The 12832-nt window shown below is 36.0% G+C and overlaps 1 protein-coding gene across 1 annotated transcript in view; it reads left to right on the top strand.

Moving 5' to 3' along the window:
* The window catches only part of LOC148946760 (mitogen-activated protein kinase 14-like), a 69870-nt gene that overhangs the window by 14304 nt on the left and 42734 nt on the right, over positions 1–12832 (top strand). The window contains 4 exon segments of the mRNA XM_089096589.1: positions 6041–6099; positions 10421–10562; positions 12142–12224; positions 12226–12308. Of these exon segments, the coding sequence (XP_088952715.1) occupies positions 6041–6099; positions 10421–10562; positions 12142–12224; positions 12226–12308 (367 nt within the window).

Genomic DNA, 12832 nt, shown 5'->3' on the forward strand with positions numbered 1-12832 from the left:
GCAAACAAACATACAATAGATATTAATGTAAATTAATAAATAAATCATAAAACGAGTGAAACTTAAATTGAATATGCAAATAAAGCTTGAAATGAATAAAAATCACCACAAACAAGAGTTTGAGTGTGACCTCCTCTCACTGTAAAAGTCCAAAACCAATTTTATAACAAATATTTTCTTTTGTACTTTATATTACCAATAACAATTAAAGTTAAAATAACATTTTGAACTGATGAGCATTCAACAATTGATACGAGTGAAACTCGTATAATTATGCATCAAATATTCAGTTTAATTTATTAGCTGTTTTTAAAATTGTTAATGATAAAAATAGTTTCACTACAAACGAGTGTTTGGATACTGCTACCTTTCCTAACTGTAAATAAAAACCAAAAGCCTACTGTGTCATTGGCGCTCAACTGAAAACGGATTATATTACAAATATTTTCTTTTCCAGTTCTTACAGTATTGAAAATAAAAATACAATTACAGTGAAATAATTTCTTGAACTGATGGATCTTTCAACAATTGATATCATTATACATCAAATATTCAATTTGATGTTCTTAATACTTTCCAAGACTGTTCAAGACGCATACAGTTTTCAGTGAAGCGCCAATGTCATGACGCAGTAGGTTTTAGACTTTTACAGTGAGAGAATGAGGTCATACCCGAACTCTTGTTTGTACTGATTTTGGTTCGTTTCAAGCTTGATTTGCATATTCAATTTAAGTTCCACTCGTTTTAAGATTTATTTATTGATTTAAATTAATATCTCTTGTATATTTGTTTGCATTGATTGTATATTTAATTTCTGTTCGTTTTAAGTTTCATTTATACTTCAATAGGAAAATATTTTTTTTAGTTTTAAGCTTGATATTCATATTCAATCTAAGCATTACTCGCTTTAAGATCTATTTATTCATTTATATTATTACTTGTTGTATGTTTTTGCTAAGATTGTTTATTTAATTTCGGTTCGTTTTGAGATTCACTTATTCTTTAATAAGAATTTATGGTCGTTTTTAACTTTGATTTTAAAATGTATTTTTATATTCTCAGCTTAATTTTAAAATGGCCTTTACTTTTTGTTGAAAAAGTTATTTTTCAGAAAGTTTTTTTTAAAATTAATTTTTGTCCGTTTTTGATTGCAAAAAATTTCAAGTTTTTAAAACTTCCTTATTTCAAAATCAAACTTAAAAAAAAAAATCAAATATTCATAATAATATCAAAATGGGCGTCAAAGTAAAAATATCACATTTAAAAATTGATTTTTGTCAACCTCAGATTGTTAATGATCTGATCTTTGAACTCTTATTTACAAATTTGATATCTCAAAATTTTCATTAGATGGGTTGGGGAAAAAAGGCGTGGGGGGACTAGTTTTAGCTTTGGTCTATTTTGACTGTCAAAAAGTGAACTAGAACTTTTTATTTTCAATAAAATGAACCCTCTCTGAAGTTTATACGAGTATCCCTTCTATAAGAAGCATATATATCCCCAGAGTATAACTTACAACGCCTATCCCTGGGCCCGGGGGGGTTGTTTCGACCCTGGAGTTTTAATATCTGATGGTTGAACTATTTTTAACAAAATGGTCACCTGAAATTCTTATCAGATGGGTTTATCCATCCGATACACCCAAAGGCGTTGAGGGCAGGAGGGGCTAGTTGCCCTATGATCTTTTTTCACTCTGATAAAATGAACTTCAACTTTTAGTTTCCATTCAAATGAACCCTCTCTGAGGTTTATCTGAGCCTACCTTCCATAAGAACCATATATGCCCCTCGAGTAAAACTTACAACGCCTGCCCCGGCCCTGGGGGGGGGGGGGTTGTGTGTGTGTCGACACAGGAGTTTTTCTTATCTGATCTTAGAACTTTTTTCACGAAATGACCATACGTAAAGGAGTTTTTGTTTTTGATCTTTTAACTATTTCTAACAAAATGGCTACCTCAAATTTTTATCAGATGTATTTGTGGAAAAAGGGCTTTGGGGGCCAGTTGCCCTCTGATCACTTTTGAATCTCAAAAACGGCACTAGAACTCTCGGTTTCCAATCCAATGAGCCTCCTTTGAAGCTTATACGACGACCCCTTCTATAAGAAGTGCCTCTGGGAAAAAAAATGGAGTGTGGGGGGAGGCTAGCTGCCCTCCAATCAGTTTTGACTCTTAAAAAGTGAATTACAACTTTCAATTTCCAATCAAATGAGCCCTCTAGGAATTTTATACGAGCATCCCTTCCATAACAACCATATATGCCCCCAGGGCATAACTTATAACGCCTACCTGCGGGCCCTGGGGGCAGTTTCGACACCGGAGTTTTTTGTTATCAGAACTTTGCACTTTTTTTTTAACAAAATGTCTATCTCAAAATTTTTATCTGATGCATTTAGGGCATGGAGGATGGGGGGGGGGGGGCTAGTTGCCCTCCGATCTCTTTTGACTCTTAAAAAGTGAACAAGAACTTTCAATTTCAAATCAAATGAGCCCTCTCCGAAGTTTATACGAGCATCCCTTCCATAAGAACTATATATGCCCCTGGAGCATTACTCATAACGCCTGCCTCCGGGTCTTGGCGGGTTCCGTCGACACAGGAATTTTTCTTATCTTACCTTCGAACTATTTTTAATGAAATTGCTATTATAAAAATTTTATCGGATGGGCTTGGGGAAAAAAGGGTGAGTGGGGAGGGGGGGAGGGGTCTAGTTGCCCTTGGATATCTTTTGAATCTTAAAAATTGAACTAGAACTTTCAATTTCGAATCAAATGAGCCCCCTCTGAAGTTTATACGAGCATCCCTTTCGTAAGAACCATAAACGTCCCCAGGACAACACTTACAACGCCTATCCCCCGGGCTCGGGGGGGGGTGTTTTTGTTATCTAATTTTTGAAAAATTTCTAAAACACTGGCCATCTCAAAATTTGTAGCGGACGGGTTTGGGGAAAAAAGAGCATGGGGTGGGGGCTAGTTTAACTCTCTTGACTATTAAAAAGTGAACTAGAACTTTCAATTTCCAATCAAATGAGCCCTCTATGAAGTTTATACGAGCATCCCTTTTATAAGAACCATACATGCCCTTAGGGCATAACTTAGAACGCCTTCCCCTGTGCCCTGGGCGGTTCTATTGACACCGGATTTTTTCTTATCCTACTTTTGAACTATTTTAACAAGATTTCTATCTCAAAATTTTCATCAGATGGGTTTTGAAAAAGAAGGCGTGGGGGGGAGGGGCTAGCTGCCCTTGGATCTCTTTTAACTATTAAAGAGTGAGCTCGAACTTTCAATTTCCAATATAATGAGCCGCCTCTGAATATTACACGAGCATCCCTTTCAAATGAACAAGTTAGGCCACTAGGCATAATCTAAAACGCCTGCCCGGCCCCTTGGGGGTTGTGAAGACCCCTGAGTTTTTGATATCCGACTTTTGAGAAATTTTTAACTTAATGGCTATCTCAAAATTTAATTGGATGCATTTGGCGAAAAGGGACGTGGGGGGGGGGCTAGTTGCCCTACAATCTCTTTTGACTCTAAATGCTTAACTAGAACTTTCATTTTCCAATCAAATGAGCCATCTCTGAATTTTTTACGAGCATCCCTTCAATAAGAACTATGTATTCCCCCAGGGCATGACTTACAACACCTGCCCTCAGGCCCTGGGGGGCTGTGTTGACCCCTGAGTTTTGTTCTATGGTAATTCAACTATTTAAAAAAAGCTATCTCAAAATTCTTATCGGATGGGTTTGAGGAAACAAGGACGTGGAGGAGGGGGCTAGGTGCCCTCCAATCTCTTTTGACTCTTAAAAAGTGAACTAGAACTTTCAATTTCCAATCAAATGATCCCTCTTTGAAGCTAATACGACCATCCCTTCCATAAGACTCATATATGCCCCCAGGGCTTAACTTACAACCCCTGCCCCCGAGCCCTGGTGGCTTGTGTCGACACTGGAATTTTTTTTGTTTGATCTTTGAACTAGTTTTAACAAAATAGCTATCATAAAATTTTTATTTGATGCATTTGGAAAAAAAAAATTTTTTTTTTTGGGGGGGGGGAGCTGGTTACCCTCCAATATCTTTTGACGCTTAAAAAGTGAACTAGAACTTTCAATTTCCAATCAAATGAGCCCTTTCTGAAGTTTATACGAGCATTCCTTCCACAAGAACCATATATGCCCCCAGGGCATAACCTATAACCCTTAACCCTAAAGACTGTGGGGAGAGTGTCCTGCTCAAATATATAATTTCAAGAACTTTCAACTATGTTGATCAAAATTGCTATATCAAAATTTTGACTGGATGTGTTTGGGTAAATGGTGGGCGTGGAAGGGGTGTCAGTTACCTTAGAATCACTTTAGACTATTAAAAAGGGAACTAGCAGTTTAAATTTCCACTCGAATTAGCCCTTTTTGAAGTTTCTACGACAACGTTGTCTACACAAAACCTTATATGCCCCCAGGGCATAAATTACAACCCTTGCCCGTGAGGGCTGTGGAGGAGTTGTCATCCTCAAAGACCTAATTTTCGGAACTTCGTTTAACTACGTTTAATAAAATGGTTGTCACAAAATCTTGATTGGATGTGTTTTGGGAAAATGTGGCCGTGAGAGGGGGGTTAGTTGCCCTCAAATCACTTTCGACTATTGAAAAGGGCACTAGCCCTTTGTATTTTCAATCGAATGGGCCTTTTTTGAAGTTTCTACGACAACGCCTGCTATGAAAACCTTATATGACCCCAGGGTACAACTTAAAAACCCTTGCCTTGAGGGTTGTGGGGGAGTGTCCTCCTCAAAAACATATTTTCTATCTGGGAATCAACTATGCTGAACAAAATAGATATCTCAAATTTTGATTTGATGTGTTTGGGGAAATTATGAGCTTGGGGGGGGGATAGTTGCCCTCCAATCACTTTTGACTATTTAAAGGGGCACTATCCCTTTGAATTTCCAATCGAATGAGTTTATTTTTAAGCTTTTACGACAACGCCTTCTATAAAAACCTTATATGCCCCCACGGCATAGCTTAAAACCCTTTCCCTGAGGGTTGTGGGGGAGTGCCCTCCTCAGAAACATATTTTTTATCTGGAAATCAACTACGCTGAACAAAATGGCTATCTCAAAATTTGGATTGGATGTGTTTGGGGGAAGGATGGGCGTGGGGGGGGGGCGAGTTGCCCTCCAATCACTTTTGACCCTTAAAAAGGGCACTAAAACACCGATTTCCATTCAAATAAGCCCTTTTTGAAGTTTATATGACGACCCCTTCCATATGAAGTGCCTCTGCAAAAAAATAGTAATAATAAAACATTGGAGCCGTATGGTCTTTACTATAAGCAACGCTATAGCGTTGTCTCTGATAACTATAAAAGTGCAAACAAAATGACAAATAATAAGCACAGATTAAAAAATGAAACGAATAATACTAGCGATAAATGACAAATTATAACATATGATTTTTCTTTATTATTCCCCTCCCCCCAAAAAAAATAATAAAAAAAATCGTGTGCTGGTGGTTGCCATCAGCAGTTTGAAAAGTGTCAAGAAAAGGTGCCCACCACTGCTATTTATACCCTTTGGCTATTGAATGAAATAACCCATATTTCTTACTTTTAAGCGGAAAGAGTGAAATTGATTAAATTCCCGTCTTGCCTCCATAGGGATAGCAAAAAGTCGTCTCCAACCTCGTCTTCGAAAGGTAGTTATATGTCCCTCTAGAAATTGTATACTTAATAGTGGTATATTTCAAAATCTAGCCCCTCCCCTAATTGGCGCCTCTGTAAGAGAGATGAATTTGTAATTTGAAAGTGTTGCTGAACCTTTAGTTCAAAAGCTATCAACCAACGTGGCACAGAAGTCACATTTGGCTCTAGTTCAATTCCTAATAGTTTACATTGTTAAAATGCATTAGCCAATGTCATCTTTTAAAGTCGTGTACAAGAAATCGTTATGCTGGGACACGCATATAGGCTGATAGTAAACTGAGCTAGTTACAACGACGCTCATGATGAGTACTTAATTTTAATATAATCTTTTTCGTTTTCTTTTAGGTTATTGGCCTTCTTGATGTATTGACTCCTGGCCAGTCATTGAATGATTTTAATGATATGTAAGTACTTTTCTTGCTACGATTGTTTTATTGCCATCTTAGTATGTGATCTAATTTTATTTTTTTAAACGGGTTCTGCAAAGAAAAATAATGAAACTTGTACTTCAGCCATACGAATAGTAAATGAATGAAAAGGTTCTGCATAGAAGGCCAATACTTACTTAATCTGATTAGCCCACTTTTGAGCTTCGTGTCGTCTTTTCCGACACCTGATGATCGTTGGTAATCGACGGGAGTAATATCTTTGAAACTAGATTGTTTTGGGTTGTCTAAATTTCAGTGTCCGAAAAGACGAAACCGAGTCTCATCAAACTCTGTTCTTTCCCTAGTTCTATGGTTCTATGAGACAGAGAAAAAAACGGGGAATGGATCTTACCGGTAGATTTGTTTTTGTTTTTTGCAGGATCAGTTTGAGCATGTAAGATTTGGGTGCCCTTCCAAATACGAGAATAAAAATATTTAGACATCAAATAACGCTATTGGGAGCAATTTTAGTTCTTTTATTTTCGTCGGATTTTTTTAAGTTCTATTTTTAATTTTTGTTGTTATCCCGTGAAATTTATGGAAGAATAACATAATCCCTTCTCTTTGAACAGTTTTTAGCTCATTCATTATTTTATTTTTTTAGTCTATGGACACTTTAAACATCTGGAGTATTCTACACACTAGGAATCTAAATTGCCCTTGCTTCCTCAATATAATGCTTACCAGCATTTAGAGTCTGTTAATACACGATTCTTTGCCTGTACATGTTCCCACGAGAGGGATTCAATTTTGTTTTCGGTTTGTTTATGTGGGTATCCAATCACAGGGCATGGGCAGAGCGAAAAAGAATTTTTCTTTTGATGTCGCCATTAGCTTTCCAAAGATCTCAGAAAATCTACTTTTCAGGGCTGGTATGTCTAAAAAATGGAGATGGTGCCCTTGCCATCTTTTTCATTAACGACTAGTTTCAAAGCGGTGCTCCCGGGAACATTGATATATGCCTCTATGGAACAGAGATGCTCAAATATTTTTTCTGGTTAAAAACACTTATTTATTGCAATATCATTGAGAAATATACTCTTTGTATTTACCGCGGTAAGTGATAATATGACAATAATATATAAATCGACTCTAAAACCACTCCGAGAAGTTATCAGGGGTCTGGAGGACCCCCTGACGAAAAGAAAATAACACTCAAATTTGATGGGTTTCAGGGGGAGGATTTTTCCTGTTTCTTCTGTTAGATGTTTAGACCGTTTGTAAAAAAAAAAAAAAAATAGTGTTAGAATTTTGGAATACGCACAATTTGGCTATATTTTTGTGTAAATCAGGTTATAATACCGGAAACGAGGTTTTCTAAATATATCATTGTGTATATATAATTGAGGATACGGAGCTTGGCACTACTGAATTCTGTTACAAGCTTTAAAATGAAAGGGAATGACCTAGAAACCTAACTATTTCAAAGTATTTATAAGGTATTCTTTAGATTAAAAGCATACAGTCGATATTCTTCGATGAAAAGAATAAATTGAATGCTTGTACTAAAATTTATAATACTTCTGATAACCAAGCCGCCTGAGACCAACACAGCTACGCACGTTCCTCCTTCACCACAATCTATTCAAAGGTTATCTCTTTAACCCGTCCCAAGAACCTCCAGTTTCCTTTGGTTCCTCTTTTACGACCCCTTCCCACCTTATTCGGAGACAACCTGCTTCTCGTTTGAGCCTAGATGGATTGCTTAAAAAGGACGATCTTTGGCAATCTGTCATCCTTTATCTGCAAAACGAGTCCAAGCCATCTCAAGTTTTTCACAACATTTTTTAGTAGAGTTCGTTGTCTTCAACATGGTCCGTCAAACGAGTGGCCAAAACTATCCGTAGACAGTTCCTCTGGAAAACATCTCACGAATCCTCCTCCGTCTTCCGAAGCGCCCGCGTTTCGGAACCATACTTGACCACTGTCATCACTGTAGCTTTCAATATTCATCTTGGTTCGGAGACTTACTTGATTACAACTGCTCATATGCAGGGGCGTAACACATTGGGGAAGGGACCCCTCCTCCCAATGTTATCAGTCAGTTGGTAAAAAAAAACTGAACCAATTAAACAGTGGTGCGAAGTGCCGCTATTTTACTGCCTGAATTTTTTTTGGTTTTTACTAGATAAATGGGATTATGAAAATAAATGACGTAAAATCAGTGGCAGAGGATCAGTCTCAATCAGTAAACAAAGGAACTGATTCTAGTGGCAATATCACCCAAATTAGTCGGTAAAATTTACCAGCCAGTCAGTAAAACCCATCCCCCCCCCCCCTGCCAAACTTTCTTTCTAGTGACGCCTCTACTTCTATGGTCATAAATTGACTTACAACTGCAGAAAAACTTGTGAATTTTAAAATTGCGGCAAAATGTGATGTTTAAAAAAAAAATTAACTTTGTTATATATTATGTAGCATTAAATGCAAGTTCTTGGTTTTTAAAGGCAGCAAGACGATTCTGGAACGTTTAGCGGTTCTTGCATCGAAAATTAGTAGAAAAAAAAATAAATTGAACTGTCAAAATGGGCAATTGCGGATTATTTCAAGTTAATTGGGAGCTGGAACTTTATTGTATATTCACCTGAACAATTCTGGTTATGCTCAAAAATGATATTTTTCCCGGAAATGCAGTTTCTTTCACGGAGAGATTTTTCGCCAATGTTCAAAAATAGCGTCAACTTCAGGGCTTGGCGTACTCTATTTCTCTATCAGAAACTCTAATCTTTACACGAAATGTCCCCTTTCGACACCCTTAAAAATCTGAAATTTAATTATGCGTCATCCTTAATTTTTCCATATAAAACAGGTGGCATTAGATCTACCAAAAGGTTATTGATGGTCGATACACCCCCTAAAAATCTTTTATCTAGTTGTGGCTGTTTAATATGTCTATGGAGCATTCCTGTCATTTTGCCAACTGATCGAAAGTAAATAGTATAGAAAACTAATAACAGTGCAAATTCAATTTTGTCTCTATGGAAAAAAATAAATAATAAAACAGCCAACCCCATCTAGCACCACCTTTTGTATCTTTTTTTCTTACGGCAGGCTGAAAATAAAATATCAGCTTTTTCCAAATGGCGCAACAGGTCTTTTTTTTGTGTGTGCATTTTTAAAATTAGCCTTTACCAACCAAGTCTGTGTGGTTTTTTAATCCTAAACAGAGTTTAAAAATAGAAGAATATTCTTCCAGGAACTTCCGAGAACAATTTCCAAGAACTTCAGGTTGGGTCCAAAGAGAGATCCAAAGACTTCCAATAAAATTCTAAATTTTGATAAATTAAAATCAAGGATAGTTTAAGCTTGTCAGGCTTTTTAAATTTATACTGGATAACGACGGTTGCTTAGAGCTAGCAGCATTCAATCAAACAAATTGTGGTAACGAACTATAAGTAAGGAACGAGTCTGCCCAATAGAAACCGAAACTATATTTTTAGTTTCGAAACAAATTTTGATAACAATTATTAAACCAAAGGAATTGGCTTTTTATGCTGATTCCAAATCCATAAAATTCATTAAGTTTAATGTTACCCATCAAAATCTATGAGCCTGAGGAAATTTGCTGAGTTTACAGAAAAGGGGTGGGGAGAATACCCCCAAAAAGTCAAGTGATCTTAATGTAAATTACAACATCAGATTCAGTATATCAGAGAACCCTACTATAGAGTTTTCAAGCTTCTGTCTAAAAAAAGATGGGATTTTTTATTTTTGGCCAGAAGAAAGATCATGGATGACCCTCCCTCATTTGTGCGTTTCTCCATAATGCAGGCGAATCGTATCTTGTCTCCAGGGCCGTTGCCAAGAAGGGGGGGGGTACCCAGTTTGAACCCCAAATGAAATGTTTGATCAACTCGTAAAAGAAAAAAAATGCAAAGGCTGTAAAAAAAAATTTTGACAAGTTTTGTAAAAAAAAAAATTGGTGGGTCTAGTATTAGTACTCTAGGTCTAGAAATTTCAATTATGTAATCATTATTTCTGAGATGAGTGGGGCTAGAAAATTGTCTTTTGTGGAGGGGGAGAGGTGGGTAGCATGAACTCTGACCAACTGAGTGTTTAGGCTTAAACATAAAAACTTATTCCCAATAAATTGTAGAATCCCTCTGTTTAAGAAGGGGGAAGGGTAGGTAACCAGCCAGAGTATAGGTGTTTACGATTTGGCAGTAATTAAGTGTACTATGTGTGTACTTTTTTGAGCTCTGTCGCTCATGGTATACTTTTACCGTCTTCTCTCTTTGTTTTCCTTTTTTCTTTACTCATTATGTAAGTAGATGAAATTTGTACTTTTTCTTTTCAGATATTTGGTTACTCATTTAATGGGAGCTGACTTGAATAACATTATGAAGACTCAAAAATTGTCGGATGATCATGTCCAGTTTCTTGTTTATCAAATCCTTAGAGGACTAAAATACATCCACTCAGCGGGTATTATTCATAGAGTATGTCTGACCTTTTTAAGCTATTTTCCTTCTCCCTCTTTTAAGGTTTTTCTTTGATGATGCTGAAATTAATGATTTGAAATTGAAATCATAAAGTGCAGAAATGTAAATGTCAAATTATTTCTAGTAAAATTATTTGTCCCGTTCTATTTTCGAGTTAGTCGGGGTTGCCATTTTAAACTCCAGTTGCATCACTCAAAAAGTCCTTAACGTTAAATCCTTGTGGCGAAAAATAAATAAGGGTATTGTAGATGTCATCATTTAGGTAAGACGCAGTAATCAATAAGTGAGCAAACATGAGCAGATTGAAGAAAATCTGAACGTCAAATCAAAAGGAAACAAATTTGTTTTTTTTCTCATCTATTTGCAAGAAAAGTATAAAGAACAGGAATATTCTGTCACACTAAGGAACCTAAGGTACCTAGGTTATGTTAGCTTACATATTTAATATTTGCTCTGCTTTACCCCCCCCCCCCCCGATGTGCAAATATGTAGCCGAAATTTGTTTCTAAACTAATATACTTATTACTATTATTTAAATTTATAAAAAATTTTCATAACAAAAATCCATCAGAACCATTAACCGTCAGAACGTCGACAGTCATAACATCGACACGTCATAACACCTAAAAAAATTATCAAAACGAAAAGCCATCAGAACCACTAACTGTCAGAACGTCGACAGTCATAACATCGACACGTCATAACACCTAAAAAAATTATTAAAACGAAATGCCATCAGAACCACTAACCGTCAGAACGTCGACAGTCATAACATCGACACGTCATAACACCTAAAATTTTGTGTCATATTTCGTATCTTTTGTACTTCTGTACTCCTAAGTTAATATCCTTCATGCCTCTACTCCTGTCTTTTGAAATTTTTTATGACAAAGAGCTGATGAACGAGTTAAAATACACCCAATCTGTAAGTACTATTGTAATAATAGAGATGGTGTTTGTTGTATTTATACTTAAAATACCACTTTTACCGTGTAAAATAGTTTTTTTTCCAAAAGAGTGGAAAATAAGTCCTACTAAGTTAAGTTAAAAGAAAATATTATGCTTCTTAAACTGGCTTGGATATTGGGCTGTTTTTCAGAGAATAAGGTCTAAGTTTGTCAAAAAAGCCTAAAAAAGAGGGGGTTGTGTGACAATTATAGATAATTGTGGGGAAATTAATGATCATTGCTGAACTCCCGAGAAATTTCTAAAGAGCACTGCCTATTTTATCGATAATGAGCTTATATTTAGAATTTAAAGATTGAGTGTAAAACAAGGGTGATTCTGTCGACATCTTACTCGCTAAATTTTGTGGCCGACTGAAATTTTTTGAGGAAAGCTCCGAAAATACTTTCGAGAAAGTGTCCTTACGTGACGTCAAATCAATCCAAATTATGCATCCTATTTATTTCTGCTTTGTGCCTTTTTTCGCTCGTTTTTATATATTTTACTTTTAGTGTGGCTTTTTCGCGCCTTTTGTCGCTCCTTTTTTTTACAATTTTTTTTTTATTGTTGCAACTTTTTACTGAATAAGCATAAAATAAAATAAAAAATCATAAAATTTAATTTTTTGTAGGATCTCAAACTCTCAAATATAGCTGTCAATGAAGATTGTGAGCTGAAAATATTAGACTTCGGTTTAGCGCGACCTGCAGAAACTTACTGAAATGACTGGTTACGTTGCTACTCGTTGGTACAGAGCTCCAGAAATTATGCTCAACTGGATGAGATATTCACAAACAGGTAAGAAGTCTCAACAAATTTCCTCTATTCAAGTTTTCATATTCTTCGACCCTTCAATCCAGAAGATTTGTCATCAAGATTGTTTTCCAACGACTGTCCCGATCGTTAAAAAAGAGTTAAATAACCCTGCCACTACAAATAAGTTTCCGGCCCTCAATCTTAAAATTAGAACCTTTCCGACAGTAGGACCAGAAAAATTAGAATTTAATCTTGGTTGTCACATCATCAACTCTTTTATTAAAAGCAATTCTCTCAGCTTTTTATTTTCTTTGATTTATTATTTTAGATCGTCAAGTGCGTGATTTTGACGATTTTGCTTTATTCCAATATTTGTACATAGTTTACCTTTTTTGCTTCACGTCCCCTTCCATGTAAAAATTTCAAACTCCATCCAGAATAGATTTCTGCATTATTCCAATGCTAATTTTCATCACACCCTAAGATTGACCATCCAGATTGTTGTCGCTGGAAAATACCTCAGAGCTATTACCAATATTTGTCAAAAAATTATCATAAGAAAGACT

This window comes from Artemia sp. Qi Xiang Cuo, chromosome 11, assembly GCF_049724085.1.
Source record: "Artemia sp. Qi Xiang Cuo chromosome 11, ASM4972408v1, whole genome shotgun sequence".
Taxonomy (NCBI): Eukaryota; Metazoa; Arthropoda; class Branchiopoda; order Anostraca; family Artemiidae; genus Artemia; species Artemia sp. Qi Xiang Cuo.